The following is a 22,409-nucleotide window of genomic DNA, read 5'->3' on the forward strand; positions in this document are numbered from 1 at the left end:
AACCAGCACCAACCAAAACCTGTGGCATCAAAACCAGGTAGTGTCCAGATCTGGCACATAGGATTCTTCACTTGTCATGTTAATGCCAAATGATTTTTAACACGGTCTCATCTTATTATTCAAAATTCAGGCATCCGTGACATTGACAGGTTGATTGTAAGTGGCCCTTTGGGCCCTTTAGAGGGGCCTCATGGTGACAGGCCTTACATGCTCCCAAGGTGGTCCAAGTATGGTGTTTTTTATTGCTACTGACAACTGATCTCTTTTGGTTATGTCAGCCCCTCAATGATAATCCTGAAGTGATTGAGTAATGAATTTAGATGCATTTTGAACATTGCATACACGTGTGCGTGCCAAGGGCCAAAAAAGACAATGATCATTTCAACATCTTATAATTTCGCATTATTTTGGTGAAGTTGGGTTTACTCTAACAATACTAAGGTTGATATACTATCATTTTGTTGGTGATTGTTTTGATAGGGAGAGCTTATTTGTGTCCGGTGTCTTTGAGTGTGTATATATGTGTGTGTGTGTGTGTGTGTGTGTTTGTGTCTGTGTGTGTGTGTGTTGCTCGACGGCGCACCTGTCTGCCTTGAGGCTGGAAAGGCTACAGCCTCTCATTTCTGGCTGGAACTCGTGCGGTAATGCATTAGAGGGCTTGTCATTGTACTTTATTGAAGGCCTCTGACAAGCTATTTGACACCCGTGACAGGGTCAGAGGTGTCAACCTGCTCAGACTGACAGGGAGATGGACACATGAGGGCACAGGCGAATTAGGTTGCTACCCGAGTCAATTGCAGGTTGTACCCCTAGGGCACTTTGCTGCTCAGCCTGATAAAGTGAGGATGTGGTCACGTTTGATGCCTTGACAAAAAAAAAGGAGGAATGTGAATCTATTTCATCACATTAACCATACTTAACTTATCTTTGCATATGACATTTTCTTTCTTTTACATATTTGGCCTATAATGTCTTTGTGTTTTGTTCCTTTTAAAGTTATAACAAACTTATTGAGGGCTATTACAAATTGTTGTGCGTGATGAATACCTGGAAAACCTACAAGGTGAATGGATTTTTCCAATTACATTTACAAATTGTGAGAAACAACCTGGAAATGTGTAATAAAAAGGGATAACAGGCACATTGTGTTACAATAATTACAAATATTGTGCTCAGCTGCATGTAAACATGTTTGGATCTATGGGCTTGTACTGGGCCACAAAACGGCAAACAATTTAGCTGAAACTGCAAAGGATGGAAATAATGGCACAATGAATTCTAAAGTCTCAAATCCTTGTTAAGACCCTCCATCTTTCAAACTAAACTGGATCACACCAAGAATCTCCTATCCCTTTATCCTGTTTAGATCTCTAATCCCTCGGCCCTTTTCCATTCTTCCTCTTTTTCTCATTTCAAATGGCAACTGTTTGGTTGTCCGGCATTGGAACGTTGAGAATTTGTCCTCTGAGTGAAAGGAAAGAAAATATATTGAAGAAAGGAAGAACAGCTTGACGGAGCCGAGAATGCCACGGATCTCTTTAAGTCCCATAATGAGATGTTTTCTCTGCTCCGAGCTTGTATTGACATGGAGACTAATGATTTCCACAAAGTAATACATTGAGAGAGTAATGCGCAGGGGTGGGAAAGACAACACACAGTGATATAAGTCGTGGAGTAGCCAAGATGCTCAGTGCCTCTCTTTGTATGGGATGTGAAGAGCCTAAATTACATCACTTCTCTGGAGCAGACAGAGATTCATATACCTTCATGACGAATGTGGAACGTATGACTTATAAAGAAAACACATCCTTCTTGATCACTAACTAAATACTGAATCACTGGTATATTCAATCAAGGTCTGGATAAGATGAAACGATGACAGGACTTATATGAAACTTTCCCGCATGCCGAGACCTTCCAATTAGGCACTAATGCTATCTATATTAACCCTTCGCCCCTTCCCTGACTTAGCTTTATTGAGGGAAGGGCAAGGGGGTTGGGGTTGCCTCAATAAAAACAGCACTAAAAAGCAATTACAGTGTTGTGAAGAATGGGACTTGTCAGTAATTTGCTGTCTAAAACCGAGGAGATTGCAGGTCTGGGGCCGATTGGAATTCTGAGCCTGGAGTGCAGTGTGGGAAAAGCAGTGGGAAGGCAAGCACCACCCTTTGTGAGGTAATTACTGGAACTACCAGAGGCCAGCGCCAGTCCCTGCTAATGATAACCCCGCTCCTCTACCCTGCTAGTCACCTTGTAATTGATACACCCAATCTCACTCACTCAGTACATGTCCACATAATGCAGATCAATTTAGACATGCATGCATCTCTCTTATTCCCTTTTCATTTTGGCTTTTCTTTTCAATCAAGGCATTTTTTTTCAATCAGCAACAATAGAACTTTAAAAAGAATTACAAGAAAATAGAATCAAGCCTGTGCATCGGTAATGTTTGATTAAAGCATTGACCAGTATAACGTACACCAAATTCTTTCTTTGCATTAGTTGTTTGCAAGTGGAGACATTGTATGAAAAGATGCATAGAAACCGAAAACTGAAGGATGTTTGTGGGTATTTTCTGTTTTTGTGCGTCGCTACATTTACATAGAGGTTACTTGAAGTGGTCATTGAAACAATACAAGTGTTTCACAAGTTAAATGTTCTCCATCTCTGCTAAGCTTTTCTGAAATAAACTTATTAAAACACTGAAATATAAATTACATATAGTCAACAGTTAACAACTGGTATTACATTTCAGGAACAGTTTCCCTATTCCCACATGCTTTACGTTCAGGAACTTCTTTGACCTTGCCTTCTCATTGGCAGATCAGATGGGGCAAGACACAGCCCAGCAAGGCAGGTGGTGGTGCAAAACGTATGGATGCCAACCACAACAAAATCACACAGAAGACGAAGAAGTGTAAGAAGACTTTTACTCTGCAAAGAAAAAAACATGCTTTTTATTATTTATCTGTAGAGCTTTATGTGGCTTCAAGACATACTTTTCAAAGCCTCAGTTAAAAGGATATGTTTATTATTAAGTTGTACATTTGTATTTGTGTAAAAGACACACATAATAACTCAATGACAACTCCAACAATTAGGAATTACTTTTCATGGCAGTCCTTTAAATATAAAATCTTAGACCACAACAAATGATGAGTGAAGATGCTTCTGGAAATGCAAACATGCTCTTCCTACCTGCTGAAGCGCTCTGAGCTACAGAGAGGTGAAAAGGTGACTAATGAGTGATCATGTCAGCCTCCTCCTCCCTACTACAACCCAGGCCTGCATTGATCTGCAGGATGACCCCTTGTCAACCTCCAGGCTCTGCAGCCCACCACCACTAGCAGGCCACATCTTACAGCATCATACCTGAACACAGAGGGCTCCCTTACTCTTCCTAAAACTGAAGTCAGGCCAGTCAGTGGAGTAATCGAATGCACAAGCATGCATGTGCATTCAACACACACCTGCACACCGTATAGAGCCTAAGTACGTCCCCCATATCACCCCCCTGGTTCCCCCCCCTAGTTTGACTAATGTTCTCTTCTAAGTACAGAGGTGGCAAAAAGTCCTTTGTTGGCTTCAACAATACAAACATGCACTTCAAACAGGGATAAGGCTGCTTTACAGGTGCCACATCTCTCCAGATGATGGTTGTCCTCTATAGAAATCTTACAGATCATCCTCATTCATGGTAGGTGACACACTTCACACGTTCCCCTCCCTGGCTGTAAAAGAGAACATGTAATGCCATGACTGCTGCAGATGTTAAGATGTTGCCATCCGAGAACGGTTTGAGTCGACACAGTTATCTGTAGAACATTATTTTGTCTGACTGTAGTGTGTCTAATGTCACAAAAGAGGCAAAAAAAAAGAAGTGATTAGTATTGTGTGATAAACAACACATTCGTGGATCTTAAGTTAGAATGTAATGGAAGTGTTGGATAAAGGTGCGAGTGTTGTCAGGATGTATTTATTTAGAAAATAGAAGTGAGAAATATCACTTGCAGGCCATATGAAAACAGAACAAATGAGGCAAATTAAAGTCATTTACCGCGGGGTTAGTTTGCATTAGTATAATTTGAGTGAAATACGGTAATAACATGGGACAGTTTTTCAAATGAAAGCTGGCAATATGCTCTAATTTTTCTACTCAATAACAATATTTATCCATCCATCTTCTCCCGCTTATCCGTGGGGTCGCGGGGTAGCAGTTCCAGCAGAGAAAGAGCAATATTTATTTATACAAATACTTTACTTTTAACAATCTTACGATCTGGCAGGTCCGATGTGTTAAATGTCATAAATACATGTACCGAATCCAAGGGAATGATCTAATTTCAGACAGAAAACGCATAGACATCAAAAGACAGGCTTCAAAGTCAGTAACATAATGAAATGCCCACACACTTCTGTGTAGTGCAGCTTTAGCTCATCACCTCTGCTGTGTTTGACCTAGAAACAAGAAGAGCTTTGAGAACGACATTCTTTAAAGCTGCAGTCAGCATTACAGCTGCTCTCTGATATATCAACTTTTAAACAACTCTGCTTTCGTCATGCAGATACAACCTCAATTCAAATAATAGCTATCAATCCTAGTCTGCATGTTTGTTACAAGTCATTTTCATCTTCACAACATCAAAAGACCTCGGGAAGAGTGAAAGCTGGCTGTCACCAAGTGTTACTTCTGTGGGAGTATTTGAATCATGTCATCTGAGTGTGGGTCTTTGCACCACCCCACTGTATGTCGCTCGGCCCCACAACAACAACTCTGCATTATTTAAATGCATGCGGTGGTCTCCTGTGAATGTCAGGGCGGACCTCAGGACATAAAATAAAAAGAAGGACACTGATTGCAATTAGTTTCATTGTCTCCCATTTATATGGTTATTGGGTGGTGCCTCTCGTCGCGTCAAAGTTCTCACAGTCAGGATGCCATCTCTCTCACTGCAGCCACCTTAGCTTCTTCTGGCAAGTATCTGCTAACAAGGTTCATCTCACTTGGGTGACAAAGCTACTAGGTGGGTCTGGTCTGAAGGGAAGGGCCCATTTCCTTCAGCCAAAAGACAGCGTTGTTGCAGGGCCGGAGTTTCTGTCCATCCTGTGATCTGTTTCATGTTTTGTACTTGTTTTCTCCCACTCAGATGGTGTGAAAAGTGTCAAAGGTCGAGGTGTGGAATGAGCTTCTGACAGCCTCCCAGTCACTAAACCAAACCTGAACCTGGCTGGCTCCCAGGGCTTTATACACCACAGAGTCTTCAACAAGTCTTTATTCATTTCCCATCATGAGGCAGGATTTAAATGCCATTGCATTTTTTTTATGAATGTTTGGAAAAACAAGTATTCCAAAGTAATGAGTTTCAGTCGTTGGACAAACTGTGAAAGACGGCTTAAAATATAGAATGATGTGGGGGTGGGCAGACTAATGAATCCACATGAATGAAAACGGAAGGGCATCACTTTTTGTGGTGCTTCCACTCTGGAGGGGGTGTGTATCAATCTTTCTTTGAGATAATGGGGTTAGATAGCAGTGAGACCTGGCCTCTGGTGGTGACATTGTTGCACGGCTCAAAGACTATCAGGGGTCCAGCGGCTGAGCTGGAGCACCGGTGGGCTCTATTCACATCCAACCCCTAATCTATCTTGAGATCAGGTCTTTCTCTTCTACAAAGCTCCATCTATTTCTTAACTCTCATCGCATTTTTCTTCTCTGGTATTATTGTTTCTCCAAAAAGCACAGTTGGCTTCTGCAGTCTCTCAGGATTCACATTATAAACCCAACTTTATTTTATTCTTCTTTCGTCAAATGTGGATCCACAGCCCATGTTTGGGCATTATGGCCTAAATCTATTAGTCTTCACGACTGACAACTTGTCCATATTCTGAGTGCGTGACTGTGATTAGATTTCACATTCACAGGCATCAGCATTATCCATGGCCGTCTGCAGACACAGTCTTGCTGGCGATTAAGGTATTAAACATGGGAACTTCATGGCTGTGTCTTCTGTGCTCGCTATAGGCTTACCTACATAAATGCCATGAAAAGAGTTCAAAGCTTGTTGACCTGTCAGTATAGTGGTCTGGTTGCTTCTGTTTATCTTGCCAAACATATTTTATTTTGATGAGATTTTTGTTTTGTTTTAAGGATTGCCACCTGTTTGAGTCAGCGGAATCTGAAACGGGGCGGCTGTGGCTCAGTGGATAGAGTGCTGGACTTCGAATCAGGGGGTAGTTCAAGTCCCACTGCAGTCAGCATGTCGTTGTGTCCCTGGGCAAGACACTTCACCCCAAATTGTTCCTGTGGGGATTGTCCACAGTAATGAATACGAGAATATGAGTACGTCGCTTTGGATAAAAGCGTCTAATGAAAAATCTGGATTCACCACTACATACTGTATCCCTAAAATTAGCATACTTTGAATCAGTAAAATGTAAAATACAGTATTCTGTTGTCTGAACTATAGATGCAATAAAAGCTGATTCTTAATCTCTCACAATTGAGATCTGCAACGCATTTATGAACTTGTTGAGTGCATACAAAGACATTGCATGACTTCTAGCCAGGGCCGCCTTAATGCACGGGCTGACCTGGGCTAAAGCCCAGGGGCCTACGGAGATCGGGGGCCTATCATGAGCCAATAAAAAAATAAATAAAATTCAAATATATATTTTTTTTATTTCGGGTGTTTTTAATTTTTTTTTAAATAAACAAAGTCTTGGCTTTCAGAATATGAAACTTTTATTTCCAAGATCACACGTGCCGGCCGCGGGGCCTTGGAGCCTAGGGAGAGGAAAAACAGACAGGAGGGACATTATCTGTTGGAGGAGATGGAGAGGATGACGAGGACTTGCTACGTGGAGGGGAGCCAACGGCAACCGGACAAATACATGAGGGAGGCCCGATACGTCACTCATCTGGAGGAGAGGACCAGGCGCGCGTAGAGCAGAGTGGAGAAGTGCGATCACAGAGCCTGCCGAGGAAATGACTTTGATTTGTTGTTTAAATAGGGGGCCTACAAAAAGCCCCAGGGCCTGATGGCAGGTTAAGGCGGGCTTGCTTCTAACACTGTTGCCATTATTATTTACCATTAATTCAGTGAGGGTACTCCTAAACAATTCATTTTAGAAGTTTCAAACACAGTCTTCAACCTTTTACCATTACTTTGCACCCTTCAGAAATTGAGTTTGTAACAGAAATCCTAAAAGCAGCGAACACTGTGTCATTGCGCTTGTTTTAATTGTCAAAGGCATCTAGTGACTGAATAATGTTACCTACTTATTTAACATTGACCTGTCTTAAGGTTCATGTTATTTGTGTATGCACACATGTTATATGTATGATACTGGCCCCAGAGTTCAAGAGCCTTCTTTCAGGTCCCAGAGTTTATTTGTTGGCACTCATGATTAGCTGAAATCCACATCATAATTTATCACACGTGCACTTCATTCATAGATAATAGAACAAGTTTGGTTGTTTATGTTGCTTTATTTTGGTGTTACAGAGTTAACTTTAGAAATCTACTACAGGCAGTAAGACAAACGAGGCCTGTGTGCAGTCAGTGAAAAAACAGAGATGAGGTAAAAAGGCTACAGCGTTACAAGTCACAACACTGTTTAAAAAAAATGTATTTTGCAAATATATACTTTTACTTACTAATATGTACATAGCATAAAATAAATAATTATAAAAAAACATGAAATTTTAGAAATCCATAAAAACACAAAAAACTAGTTTGTACAAAACTTTGGATTTTAAGAAAAAATAAGCAAATTGTCCACACAAGCAATCAATCACAAATTAAGTTTACAGTAATTGAACCACTATAACAGGTCTTGTACTAATAATGGCTGCTGTGTAGCTTATTAAGATGACTTAAAATGTGAAACTGATTATGGCTGCTCATGTATATTTTCAGTCGAGATGAAGAGTCATGGTGGGCAATGAAAATATACATGCCTGAGACGTAGCATTACATTGGCTGTAAACAATAACTTATCAGTAACTTTACACATTTCTAGTTGAAGTTATCAGTGAAATGGCAGGCGGCACTTTCATAAACATTCTGTTACTTGTCTCATCTTTCAGCAGTTTTTCACTTTCCAAATAAATAAATACTTTGTTGTATTTCTTTTCAAATGAAGGGAGGGCAACATAAATCATCTTTGCTCTGATGTTTAGCATGACTACAAAACCATATGCAACTAAAATAACATAAGCTCTATTTTGGTCTATTTGGTTAAAATGGGAATTACTGTATGCAACAATTAGTCAGAACTTCACATTGTTTTCTCCAAACTACATATGATAGGTTTCTTTCACAGAAAGAATCAAATACATGCAAGAATACACAATGAACACAAAAAGACAATAACATACTGTATGTAAGGACATCAACACACACATACACAATCACATACACACAACATATTATCATTATTTAGCAGCATTAAAATAAGGGAAGAATTGATAGTTTCAGTGATGCTGCTTGTTGTTTAAGTTGGAGAACCATAAGCCAATGCTGAGAATCATCTCATGCACAAGTTTTGGTGAGGATTTTACCACGACTGCAAACTAAACTGCATTATACAGAGCTCTTATGATGCAGCCTATTTTGTTCTTTCTTTGCCATTTGTGTTGTTTATGCTGGGGAGTTCAGAATTGACCTCTATTCCATCAAATACCAAATAAAAGAATGTTATATATGTAAATAAAACAAAAATATAGTGGGAGTATCCCTTTTATAAATAACAGCTTTCCCCACATCCAGTCCCATGAGACATTGCTAATACTGATAAAAACAAGGAGAACATGCTTCATATTTTTCAACAAGTGCTGACCTTTCAGATTTATTTACAGCCGTCTGACTACCGCAGACGCACAGGGTTTCACTTTCTTGTCTTTGGTCACAACTGTTGGTGTTTTTCAAAGCATTGTTACTCTTAAAGGTGGGGTAGGTAATTTTGGAGAAACCCGCTCGAGTGCGCTAGAATTTGAAAATACACAGCCGGAAAAAATCTGCCACTTCCTTACAGAGCCCCTCCTCCAACACACACGAACGCGCACATGACCAATGAGGGCACGAGATAAGTTTGTGCACAGATGGAAGGGTGACAGGCAGGTAGGCCATCCAGTTATTTTAGCCGGGCCGGCTCAGATGATTGGTCGTGCTCTTTACAGCGCCACGGCTTCCACAGATGAAATTTGTTTATGTATTTTTTGCCAAAGCACTTAAGATATTCATTGCTATCGGGATGTTAAGAGCATCCCATGGAATATAACAAAAAGTGTATCTCGAGCCGGTTTCTCAAACTTACCTACCCCACCTTTAAGAAAAAGCTTCCAGTGTTTTTAGGTGTTTCCGGAAATGTGTATATTCTTGTTTTGAAATTGTTCAGTTGATACGGCTCACATTGTCATTGAAAGTATATTAACTGGTTAGCTTAACTAATTTGAGCATATGTAAACACATTGCAGCATAATAACTACATTCACTCAGGTGCAAGTGCATTCTTACCCAAACATCAGTAACATATTAACACTATTAAAAAAACTCACTCACACAACGACAATGTTAGTTTTCAGATATACACATACATATAAAGTTGAGGAGGAGAATGCATGCTATTGAGTGTCATGTAAGTTGTCAACATGTTGGAAAAAACAACTTATGAATAAACATAAGAACATGTGACACTTTCATTGTGTGCCCCATTGACTTGAAAGTATTGGCAGTGCTGTACTATTCTTAACAAATGAACTACTTGGAATACAGGAAAGAAAAAAAAATCACCAATATGGTGTTTGTCAATCAGCCCACAGTTCTCCTTTCCTACATCAGTACATCAGAAGTCTTTCGTCATCGCTAGAGATATCAACATTGTTGTCATCATCGCCATCATATCAGTTCACATGAATGGCGCTTTATGATGTCAACATCTAATCAACACTTTCAGTTGATCAAGGCAGGGACTGGCTCTTTTCAGCACAAAGCACAAGGCCGCCTGCCACTGGAGTACATGCACAGGTCGCACAGCTTTACAGTCTCTTATGTCTTGTAGATAAGTTGCTGTATTTGTGAATCGGCCTACTGAAGTCTTTCAATTTTGGTGAGAAAAGACAGGAATCACATGTCCTTATTTGCAGGTGTGCACGTCGTAGACTCTCACACACTCCTGACAGCTGACGTAGCAGCACCAGTGGAAAATACAGTGACACTTCTCCTTTCTCTGTTCAGTCCTTGTGTTATGACCTCTGCCGCAGCACAGCAGGTCACACCCATCTATGCCATGGGACGTCAGGTTGCAGATGCGATCACGGGTGCCGAAGGAGCCAGTCTCAGGATTGGGGTCACAGAAATTGGGTGAGATTTCATAGTAAACCAGGTCGCGCTCTGTTGGGGGTTTGAAGTAGTTGTATTTTGGTCTCAGGGTCTCAACCCATCCACGGGACTCCTTATGTTTCTCCACCACCATCTCTGATGCGCTGTCATACTTATCCTTCATGTAGTCGCCAATAACTCTGAAGTCAGGCTGAGACCACCAGCATGTCTTGACCTCGCAGCTTCCTGACAGCCCATGGCACTTACATTTGAGAAACATGTTGTCGTTGAGGGACTAAGGATACAAAAAATTAGGTGTGAGTGAAATATCTGAAAGAAGAAAAAAGTACTAGACACAATCAGCAAAAAGAGCATTTTAGGAAACTCACCATTCTCCCTGCCTCATTGTTATGGCGGTTCATGGCTGAGCGTGCATCAGGGCGATTCTCCCTCGCATCAGCAAACTCCCTGGACACCATGCTCCCAAAGTCCACATCCTCGCTGCATCCACCCCACTTCCATCCCTCACCAGGGGGGCCCTTGTGGCGTGTGTCACATCCGCAGATTGTGGCTGAACCATCAGCGCAGGCACGGGTCACTGCAAATGCCACTCCCGCCGAGGCAATGGCATGAACAAATGCTGACTCTCGAGTAGCTGAAAAGAGAAGTTTGAGTATCTGTAAGTGAAAAGTTAACGTCTTGCAAACGGATGTCACATACTGTAACTTGTCAATGATTGTTTTTAGGATTTAATTCAATTCAATTCAACTATCAATTTATAGAGAAGTTGTGCTGTAATTGCTAGAGAATGGTCACAACATGTTGATTTCTGCTTGTGTTTGGTCTTGTGTGATTCCATGAGAACAATGTTTGAACGCAGGCCAACAAGACAATTCAAACAAACTAGACATGCTGCGATTTCCATTAATATCGTTGCCTTTAGGTAGTATCAACCGAGATAAGCTGAGATTGTGGTCAGTCAGCCCAGACATCAATCACCCTGTCTCTGAATAAGGCTAGCATGGCCTCTATGCTTCAGTTTGAAATAGCTAACTGATGACTCAGAGGGATCAGGATCTTCCAGAGAGATGAGAGGAAGAGTCGGGGCTGACAGGCCTATAATTAAGATACTCAATTAAGCTTTTGAGAGGTTAGGAAGCTGCCTCACACTGTGGGGACAAATCATAGACACAACATGGAGATGGCAATGTAGTGTCCATATATGCGATATCAAACAACATTTCCCAGAGCAAGGAGACATTGTTCGTTCCCAGCTTTAACATAATTCATTATGACAAGGATTTTGCCCTGGATATGTGTACTTGTATGGTCTTGCACTATCTCAAGAGAAAATACCTCGAAACATGATAAAGAATATAGTAACACCAGGTGTAAATACGAAATGTACAATCAGAAATTAAAGAAATGTAGAGAAAGGTGTAAGGATCAATAGTGACATCTGGGGTTGTGTATCTGCATATGTGATTGTGTGTGTGACAAATTCATAAATAGGCAGTACATGGTTCTGTCTAAAGAACAAAAACGACAGAGGGAATGAACAAAAAGGAGTATAAAGCTAAATAGGAGCTCCTCCCTTACAGCAGGTTCCAACCAGTTTGAGGACTAAAGGGCATTAGGAACAAAGATGCAAGAGAAAGGTCTACTGGCATCCTCCACCACCCACTTCATGCTGCTATTGTAAACCCACGAGGTAACTTGTGTTCACAATACATTCAAACCTCTGCTCTCATTCCTGGCATCCCACTTACTGCATCCACCACAGACCATTTCACTTGAATATTGAATTATTTTCTATTGCAATCAAGGGGGGCTCCGGGCTGAAATATTTCGACAGTGATTCATAACACATGAATCACAAAACAAACAAAGTATGAGTTGTTAATTTTGGGGCTTCAAGTTAGTGGTGTCTGGTGACATTCATTTTAAATGTCAAGGATAGGAAAAAGCCTCTTCCAAGCATACAGAACAGTTTAATTAGACTCTTATCTGTTACACAACAATGTATCATCATCATCATCATAGAAATATAAATACATTTTCTGGAGTCACAAAATGTCAGTATTGATGAAAGGTGTGAAGAAATGTGGACTCAAAATGGTACCTTGGGAAACTCCTTTGGATATGTAACCTTATGGATGACTGGCAATAATTCTGTGGAGCATAAGGGGGTCGAGGAGTTCAATTGGGAGAGGAAAAGAGGATTATCTTGGGATAATTAGAGCAAAGGAGAATCATGGGGGCAAATGTAATATGTCCTAGTGTCTCTGTAGGTCTTTAAGGTCGTAGACTTTCTTTTGACCCTCCCACACCCTTCAATGAGTCCTTGATTTCCATAAAAAAAAGACTGGTGATGATGTAACATGTCTAATCCCCTCAAACTTCATCCAAGTATATTTCTCTGCCAAGCAATGATGATACTGTCCATGCAAACCTATATTTCGAAGTTGCTGAAATCTATTGTTTATAATATAACATATTACTAAAATATTTGTGCTAATAGATAACAAAGATTCAATGGTTTATGAAAAAGGGTATTACTCCACACACCTCAAAACCAAAGTGTGAACCGTGTTCCATTTTGTTTTTTGTTGGAAAAAGCCAACAAAAGTTTAAGAAACAATTACATTTTTCATACAGTATGTTTTTGTCAATCTACTACTTCTGTATGAAGCGTGGCGTTTCACATAACCTTTACAGCGGTTATCAACACCTGTAACAGCACTTACTTGACCTGGAAACACCAGCTCTTACGGTACATTAGTTTCCCGTCTTAACTTGATTTTACGACCAATTTATGGTATTTCAGGACACTCTTACTCCAACAATGCTCCTCCACCAAACTTTGCCAGACCCTGGCAGGCCAAGTGGTCCCTACAACCTGCTGGGGGGTTGAATCCCCTATTGTGCTGCCACTGTCACGCTGTGTTAGTCCCACAATGGCCCCAGATATTTTATATGAAATTTGCCCTGGCCGGTGATTAGTGGGGACCAAGTTAAGTCATAGCAACAGAGAACTATGCATTGGCTGGACCCCGCTTGTCGGCAGACGGGGAAATCCCTATTCAAATGGTTTAATAAAACAATCTAAAGGGCGTGTGAATGGGGAAAAGCACTTTTTCTCCTGCTTAATCTCATGGTTGCGAAGATATTGTGCTCAGAGCAGTGCCCAGCAGGGAGTGGGGCTAAGGTCCCCCCATCAACTCCATTTACCACACCCCTTCTTTCTTTCTTGCCCAGAGTTAATGATATACTGGTGTGCTAGTTTCCCTCCCCCAGAATGGAGAGACATACGTCTCATGATAAGCATAGACCTCTTAGCTCATCCTAAATAGTTACACTTTCTCATCCTCAGGTCATAGGTCATAACCCACATCCCCTGACCTTTTCCTAGTTAGTTTAGTGGGGACTTAATAATTTAGGGTAATTTATCAGGTGAATTTCCTGGTGACTGCAGACAAGGCAGAGGTAACTAAATAATTAGGTTCAGTCAGAGCTACAAAAGTATGAAACCTAGCAATCCATTCCACATGCTTTGCATATTATGTAATAGGAGCTTCCTGTAAACCTCATTTACATTTAATGGTTTCAAGTAGAATAGTGATGCTGCATGTCTTCTAGTGACCCTGTGTGGGTGGTAACACCTGTAAAATAGTGGCTGTCCACTTTTTGTAGAAAAGTTGCCTTCACTAATTCTATGACTCATAAACTGGAGCATGATTATACCCATATCGTAGGTAGGTGTTCTGTAAAGAATGCAGAAACAGCTCTGGGATCGGCTCCACGGACTAAGAACACCTGCACAGCTTTCTATTACCTTTCATCACAGGCAGATTCCAGCAGTGCGTGTTTTGACACTTTAGTTAATGTAAATTAATGAGTGCTGACGCAGACATAGCCAGGAGCTAGGGCTCGTGATTCGGGGTGTGGAGTGAGAGAGAAACATAGAGAGAGGATCAGGCTATGTGGAAGGGAGAGAGAACATCCACATAGGAGAAGTATGTGTCCATTTTCAAGGCAGAAAAAACTCTTTTATGTTTTGATGCATGAATGTTGGTAAGAGTGTGCGTGACAGTGTGCTTTTAGATCGATGTGTGTTTGTGTGTTTTCAAGCCAATGTCTGATTACATTTGGTTGTGTAAGTGATCCAAGCAGACACGAAAATATTTTTCAATTCTATTATTGTAAACTAGTCTCAACTCAATTTACAGAATGGCCTTCCGTAATAGTCCATGTTTTTATTCTTTAAGTACTTATCCATTGCCTAATCCACCTCTGTAAAACAAACTTCTCATGTCCTCTGTGAAGATGAGGAGGGCATGGGCAGTGATGGGCTAACTGATAGGAACTAAGCCCCTGAAGCCAATAAAGGCGCCTACTCCTCCTTTCAGCTTTGGACCCTAAAAAGGCAGGAGGAAACCGACACACAACAGACTCTGAATCGCAGACAAACAGACACCAGTGAGGACAATGGCCCTGTTGCACAGACAAACACCAGCATCAATCAAATCCAATGAAATGGAAGCCCTCTCCTACTATGCCCTATCAAAGGCCTGTGAGCCCCTGAGTCACTCTCATTGGCCTTTGACAAAGGCACTTAATCCAGCCACTTTGACCTCTCACATTATTAAGGGCCTCAGTGACCTTAATCCAATCAAAATGATTTACTAAAGCCCAGTAGCTGCCTCCTCTTTCCGCTCAGTACCCCTGCAATTTAGGCCTTGGAGGGGCGGCAACGGGAGCGATGTGGTGGCATTTTGCACCACAATAGGGCTCGGATTGAGAACCCCTATCGTTAGCCACCTACTTGAGCTCAAGCCTCTTCTATCAACTGGCTCAGGAGTTTATTAAAAGCAATTGCCCTAAGTAACCTCCAACCCCCTGTGTTTGCATCAATCTTCTGTAAACTAGGTGACAGGTTAAGATCTTCGACCCACAACCCTTATGTTTGACGCTCATTCTCAATGTTGGAGCCTGTAGCTCCTTTTAGACTTAGGCAGAGGAGACAAAAAACAAAAAGGAAAGACAAAAACCTTAGTAACAAATGTGTCTGCTGCACTCACATGAGGAATTCAATTAATACTTTTTGGAAATGCCCTCATTTACTTTCTTACAGAGAGTTGACGACAAGATTGATACACTCACTTGTGTCAGTTAAATACGAAGCTAAAGACAGCAGACATTTAGCTTAGCACAAAGACTGGAAACCGCTAGGCAGGCTCTGTCGAAAGGTAACATAATATGCCTCCCAGCACAGTGGGGATTTCTGCTGCCTGAGCCCATAAGTAGACCAGACTTGACATACACTTAAAAGTCCTAATACATAATCACAGAATCTAATGGGAAAAATGTATTTTGAACACAGTCTTGTGTAAGTCACTTCAGAGGATTGTGCAGCAGAACAATCACAGGGGATTCCCTCCTAAAGACAACTCTAACAAGACAGAACTCACTCTTCTAATTGTGTACATTATTTCAGGCATACAGGCTGCTCAGAGCTTGTTCAGTCCAAGCTCTATTTAAACAAGGATTTGAACGAGCATAATGAATGATGCACACAGGGAGTGCAGCTTTTGTAATGCAAATACAAGACGGAGAGCATATAGATTTGTTAATGGAAAAGTTAATCAACATATATAGATATATATTAGGTGGCTTTCTATTTTTCAGTTCTACTCTTTTTTCAGCAGCTTTGAAGAACTAACTTGTAAGAAAGTACCACAAACATAATTTGGGGGCAGTAGGGTCAGAGAGCTTCACTAAAGGGGTTTGGTAGGTATACACATGCCTTAACTAATAGCATTACCCTTCTCCACTATTACTTAAGTATTTACATGATTTAACATATGTTGCTCTCGTATTTTCATATTTTCTTCTTTCTCAATTAAACACTATGTATCGTCAAGTGGCACTTTTGCAAATTCTGCAGAAGACTGATTTTGTCTAATCTTTCAATCCTGGTATCGGAAAACCTGAATGTAATGATTGTTAGTCATATGAGATATGAGTCAAGTAAACCACAGTTGATCATTCCAAATTAAAGTACCAGGGAATCTTTTGGGGGAGTTAAAACCTGTATATTGGCAGCCTGAATGATGCACACTGACAGGTTATTTGCATGCAAAAGAAAACAGCATTTTATGCTAATGTTAAAGAGAGCAAGCTGCAATGCACATGTCTTTGATGTGTTACATTACCTTTATCTAAAACTGGCCCAAAAATGGCCAGATTGTCATTGACGGTGGTGCAGTTCCAGCGTCGGCCTCTGAACTGGTGCTGGCACTCCTGGATTCCAATCTTCACCCCCTCGGCCACACTGGGCATGATTTCCACGTAGTTTCGGCAGAAGCGCAGCTGCTTGGGCACCAGACCCGGGATACTGCCACAGAGGATGGGTTGAGTGCCGAGTGAAGAGTACTGGTGGCCCACTGCTAGTGACCTACAATGAGAGGGGAAATCACTTTGTTATGATTGCATTGTCTCTGTCTATCTTTATCCATTGACCCAAGAGGAAGACTAATTTCCCTCTCCAGGTGCAGTGTAATTGAGCGTCTGAGTTTGATTGTGTTTGTTTGCTGTATCAGATGCTACCATTAGGCGTCCATCCTTTATCCCTTCAACTACCCTCTCTGCAGACACCTGGCCTTTGTGTGAATTGAAATTGCAGCCCTGCTGCCACAGAAGCAAGCAGTGTTTCTGTCTAAGATGAAAGTCCACAATGCATCTAGAGGTCTTCATAGACCTTAAGCTGACAACTTGGGAAACTACACCTTGTTATTAACTGTCCGCACACTTAACAGGCCTTCGGCTTAGGGTAATAAGAGTGCAAACCCTACATTGAAACTTCAGAGAGTGTATTAAGTGTAACACAGAACCCAACCCCCCCCTTCCTTTGAGGAAGATATTCTGGGATACAACAAGTGCAAACTTGGTTCACTGATTACATCTCTCCGTCTCGTTCCCTTTAGTGCTTTCTCTCTGTCTTTCTGTCTTTATTTTCTGTGTCCTCTCAATTAGGACTTTTAGTGACTAGTAATCATAGAAATGGGATATCCATTGTATCATTGAATAGTATGTAATTTAGCTGAATTTTACAAAACATTTTGCTGTTCTGTGCTTGAACATGACCATCTGTTGGCTTTTCCACATCACATAAAGCTTTATTGGCTCAAATTAAAGGTGAGTAATTGGTTTGACTTGCAAGCAAAGCCTTTTCAAAAGGAAACATTTAAATGTCAAGACATTATTGTAATTAAGACGAACAAACACATTTTCTTTAAATGCATGACCCGCTGACCGGAGAGCTTGAGGTTCTTTTTAAATACAACATCAGTAAAATCAATATCCTGACTACTTGATTATTTAATAGCAGAGTGCCTATTATCCTTGGCAAGGGTAGCAACAAAGTAGCTTGTTGGCAATCGAGACAAGTCTACATTTCATCGCAACTGTCTATTAAACAGTGAACACTGGCAGCAGTATGCTGATCCTCCCTGAGTGATATGGGCTTGATAATAGTTACTGTAGCTGTTGCACAAAGGCAGAGCCAGAGCAGGTGTGCAGTCTCAGTTAGCTCTCCGTTGACCCGTTCACTGTTGTTCAAGGACTAATCGCTGATCACAACAAGATTACTGAAACTTCTGACACTGGCCTAAGGCTGCTTTCTTTAAAGGCTCGCAGCCCAAGAAAAGATCTCCTCAGCCAACTGACCCCTGGCTGACCACTTCGGACTGCAGAAAAACAGGATGACCTTGAAGACCAATATATAGGGAAATGTAAAGGCTGAATGAATTTCATTTTCAATATAGCACGTTAATGCATTCTGTGGTTAAGGTGTTTGTAAACCATTTGCTGAGAGTTAACCAGTTATTCCTCCCGGACAAATATCAGAGTTGCCTGTCACTCTGCATTTCACAGAATATTTGGTCTAATTTCTACAGGCTAGACCGCTCTAGTTAATCATAAAAGAGCGGTTTAGTAAGCAAGCAAAGAGAAATGGGTCCATAGGAAGTCGCATTTGTCTGCAGTTTGTCTGCAACATACATCAGTAAACAAGCACTGGCCTCTCTTTGGCCCTCTCTTCAGTCCATACACCCTGAAGCGCATATTTCCCAGCAGAAACCTGAGTCTACATCCCAAACTGGTACAGACTTTGGTTTGTCTAACATGCACAAATTCATCAGAGGATCATCATTGGGAGATGTTTACTGTGACTCAAGGCAGGTGAAACAAGCGCTGCAGGCCAGCATTTTTTACAAGTAGTACTCCTACTGTCAGTCTGGTATTGAACCTCCTCTGCTTCCTTTTCCTCTATGGGGAAACATGTGACGCCCCTGAGGTTTAGATGCCATTTCCATCAACTCCATCATTAACAAAGGCTTTTGCACAAGTGAATGAGCCCCAAATGCATCTCATCAGCAGAACATAGTGCAGAAGAAAGGTCATGTGGGAGTTTCCTTTTGACCAGAGTCTGTAATGAGCCTTATTACTCATCAAGACTACACCTGTGAGGGTCTTTTTACATGATTTCTGCTAGGTCATCTACCTGTGTCACACCAACCCTCATGAGTCAATGGGCTTTGATTGCTCTACTCACGCATGTCTGTCTCAGCGGGGCTGAGTAATCCATGCCACCTCTTCCTGTGTTAGGAAATGGCCTAAGAGAGGAGGCAGGGCATGTTCAACCGGGGGTGATTTATGTTTTTTTCAAAGGAGCTGTTGCAAAATGGTGAATACCAGCCCTGACAAATATTTCCACTTAAATGTTGGTTTTGGCATATATTGAGTGCTTTGATACACTTTGTTCTAATTCATGAGAAAATCATTCTTCAAAGCAGCTGCCCTCCAAAGAGCAGCAGGTCTCCCTTGAAAAAGAGACCAATTATCTCAATGGGATTCATCTGTATAAATAAAGGTTTGAAATGAAATGAAAGAATCAAACTGTTGGCATAAGTGGTCAAAAAAGAGGTTTATGATATCAAATAAACAATTTAGTTAAAATTGTTTAAAATACTTAAGAAAAGCATACATCATATTCAATTTGTGTTATAGTATGGCTTTCCCCCTCTCATCTAAGTGTATCCAGCGCAGGTTTAATGCATATTTCAGCAAGCCCAAGCAGGGTACCTTAGAATTACCACTTTACTCGTGGGCCCTGGGGCCTTGGAGCCGACTTTGACATCAAGAGAATATGTTTGGGAAAAGGAATGTGCGGCAAGCTTTCACCTCCAGGTATTTATCTTCTAAGGTGGGGTGGACTAGGGAAGGGGGCGGCGGGGTGGCGGGTGCAGCCAGGCTATGTCATGGCAGGTCGAGTAGAGACAGACATGAACCTGTCTTAGTACAAATCTAGATCTCCAGAGAATAGTGTGGCACAGAGGTTGAGTGTGATGTAGCTCCGATGGCCACTTGAAGCAAAGTTTAGCATAGTCTGTCAGCAAAACATCACAGGTTGCTTTCCACACAAGGGAAAGCTCTTAGGTAGCTGACACGCCGTTTGGAAACGGAGAGACAATGAAGCTGTATTGAGCGCAATCCAAAGGGAACCACGTTATTTGACTTGGGATGAGTTGCTATGTAACAAAAACCACATCAGTAGCCACACAAGAAAAAAACAACAACTTTAGTATTACGTCAAGAATGTTCAACTCAAAGTGACTTAATGTGCTACTTCTGCTGTCAAAGATTGTTTGTACTGGTAGGAGTGATATAGCAAACGTATTCCTGTTGGGTTTATTTGCCGCTCTTTTGCTCCTGTAGTTACAGTCTTCGATAAAAGACCTGGCCCACCCTCCAATATCAAATCATCAACATATAAGTGAGTTCTTGACTTGCTGCAGTTTTGCAATGACAGAATGGAAACCTGCCGTCCATTGTGTCATTCAAAACTGGCTCCACAAAAAAAAAAAAGCTCCTTTGGAGATGAAATATAAAGCCCCTCTTTTCTCTGTTAAGCAGTGTGCACAAGTGTGTCAATCAGCAGGCCTAAAACATGGCAACGCACACACTGGCATCAACAGAAACAATTGCAAATGATGCTTAACAGGTGATAAAACACAAAAACTAATGGAGACAGCAAGCTGGAGGAGAACACAGTGTAACTGGATGCACTCACTTTTAAAAGCAGGACTTTGGACTGGTTTGGGTTGGATTTTTTCCACCCACTGTTTTATCAGGATTTCCTTCCAGCTGTGCATGTAATTAGTTTCTCATCAGTATTACCACCATGAGCCCCATTAAGGGAAATAATATGGTACACCCAACATCGCAGAAAAGCAGACTATTTAAAGATAGAAAATAAATAGCTCTAGTAAGACATTTGTTATTAACGTGTAAAAGCTGAAGAATCTTGTAAGACCAAAAAAAGACAACTGAACTAAATAGTATAGTTTTTTTCTTATATGAGGAATTAGGATGCTGCAACATTTATATTGCTCCAGTGCATTTTCTGCAGCAACTCTGTTCTTCTGTGTGGTTAAAAACTGAAATAAAATGAAAGGACATCAGATGCTGATTTCCGAGGACATTTGGAACATAAGAAAACTGATGGGAAAATAATTAGTGATAGAGTGATAGCCCATACCCACAATGTCCATTACAGCAAAAGCTGCAATCACACTTAAAACGGTTGAATTCGTTTCTTTGGCCTTTAGTTAAAAGTGCAAAAGGTGTCCTAAGTCTGACAAGAAAACATACTGTATTGTATTTCAAATGCCATGCTGGTTATCCTCATTAAATTACTTTAAATATTATAAATCATTCAAAGAATACACCATATAACATTTCATATTTGTTGTGCCACTTCGACCCCATACACAGACGAGTGAACGCACGTGCGCACACACACACACACACACACACACACACACACACACACACACACACACACACACACACACACACACACACACACACACACACACACACGCACACGCACGCACGCGCACACACACACACACACACACACACACACACACACACACACACACACACACACACACACACACACACACACACACACACACACACAACTTTGCACCTGCTGCACTATGAATTAAATTGATCTAAGTCAAATTGCATCGTTAATGTTGAAAATGTCGTAGTGCATAGCATTACAAGGTAAACGTTGAATTAAAGAAGAAACTTGTTCTTTCGTAAGTTGTTTTGGTTTCTACAGGTCTGTTCTCTGCTATTGTGTTAAAAATAAAATCACGTTTTTCGCTCTTTTATTGCACCTTTTATCTGTAGCACCTTAACGTCTGTGTTAAACGTCTCTACACTTTATTATTGGTGCACATACATGTTCCGCTGCTGTCAGAAACGAAATAAAAACCATAACCACACTGACACAAAAGCGGATCATCAAATGATTATCAACATTTTAAAATAACATGTCACCATTCGTTCGTTCAGGGATATAATGAATACACAACTTACCACCAGATGGGATAACTTGCCATGACATGCGTAAGCCCACAGAGCAACAGGAAACATCCAAGGTATATCATCCTTAAAGTTTCTCTAAAACTTCTCCAGCAGAACGCCTACATGCGCGCTCCTACGCGCACTGCGATTTTAACTGAAGATTGGACAAAAATGAAAAACGAATCTGCACCGGTGGATTTTTATTTCTCTCCTCCAAAAAACAGTGAGGGAGAATCTATCTTTCGCGACTACTCGTGGCAGAACTCGGGAGCCAAATATTAAAAGTTAAAAGCTGCTTGCGTTTTTAGGACCCAATCAGCAGGTATTGCCAAAGGGGGAATTCTGATGATATGTTCCCTCTGTTGCCTTGTCAGGCAGTTTGAACTCAGACAACAGAATGAGCTAATTTTAAGATGTGTTTTAGCGCTCATTGAGAATTGGTCGCATTAGCATGCAGTGTGTGTGTGATATATAATGTTGTTTAAAGGAGAGAGGGAGGGTCTGAGGGGTTTTAAATAGACATCGGAACCCCTGTGGATTGCGTAGCTATAACAACCTGTCCGGATTTCACTCCCTGGCTTGAAGCTTCTAAAATGCAGAAATAAATATGTGTGAATTGCTTGAGACCATTATTAAGGTCTGCAG

General features: G+C 41.1%; 1 protein-coding gene across 1 annotated transcript; it reads right to left on the reverse strand.

Moving 5' to 3' along the window:
• Positions 1–9,097: 9,097 nt before the first annotated feature.
• On the reverse strand, positions 9,098–21,847 carry wnt3a (wingless-type MMTV integration site family, member 3A). Its single transcript, XM_034104819.2, has 4 exons — positions 21,777–21,847; positions 16,538–16,779; positions 10,712–10,977; positions 9,098–10,617 (listed from the first exon to the last, which is right to left on the reverse strand). Exons 1-4 carry the CDS (start codon positions 21,845–21,847, stop codon positions 10,138–10,140), a joined length of 1,059 nt encoding a protein of 352 aa, XP_033960710.1. The 3' UTR covers positions 9,098–10,137.
• Positions 21,848–22,409: the final 562 nt, after the last annotated feature.

Source organism: Pseudochaenichthys georgianus, chromosome 17 (assembly GCF_902827115.2).
Source record: "Pseudochaenichthys georgianus chromosome 17, fPseGeo1.2, whole genome shotgun sequence".
NCBI lineage: Eukaryota > Metazoa > Chordata > Actinopteri > Perciformes > Channichthyidae > Pseudochaenichthys > Pseudochaenichthys georgianus.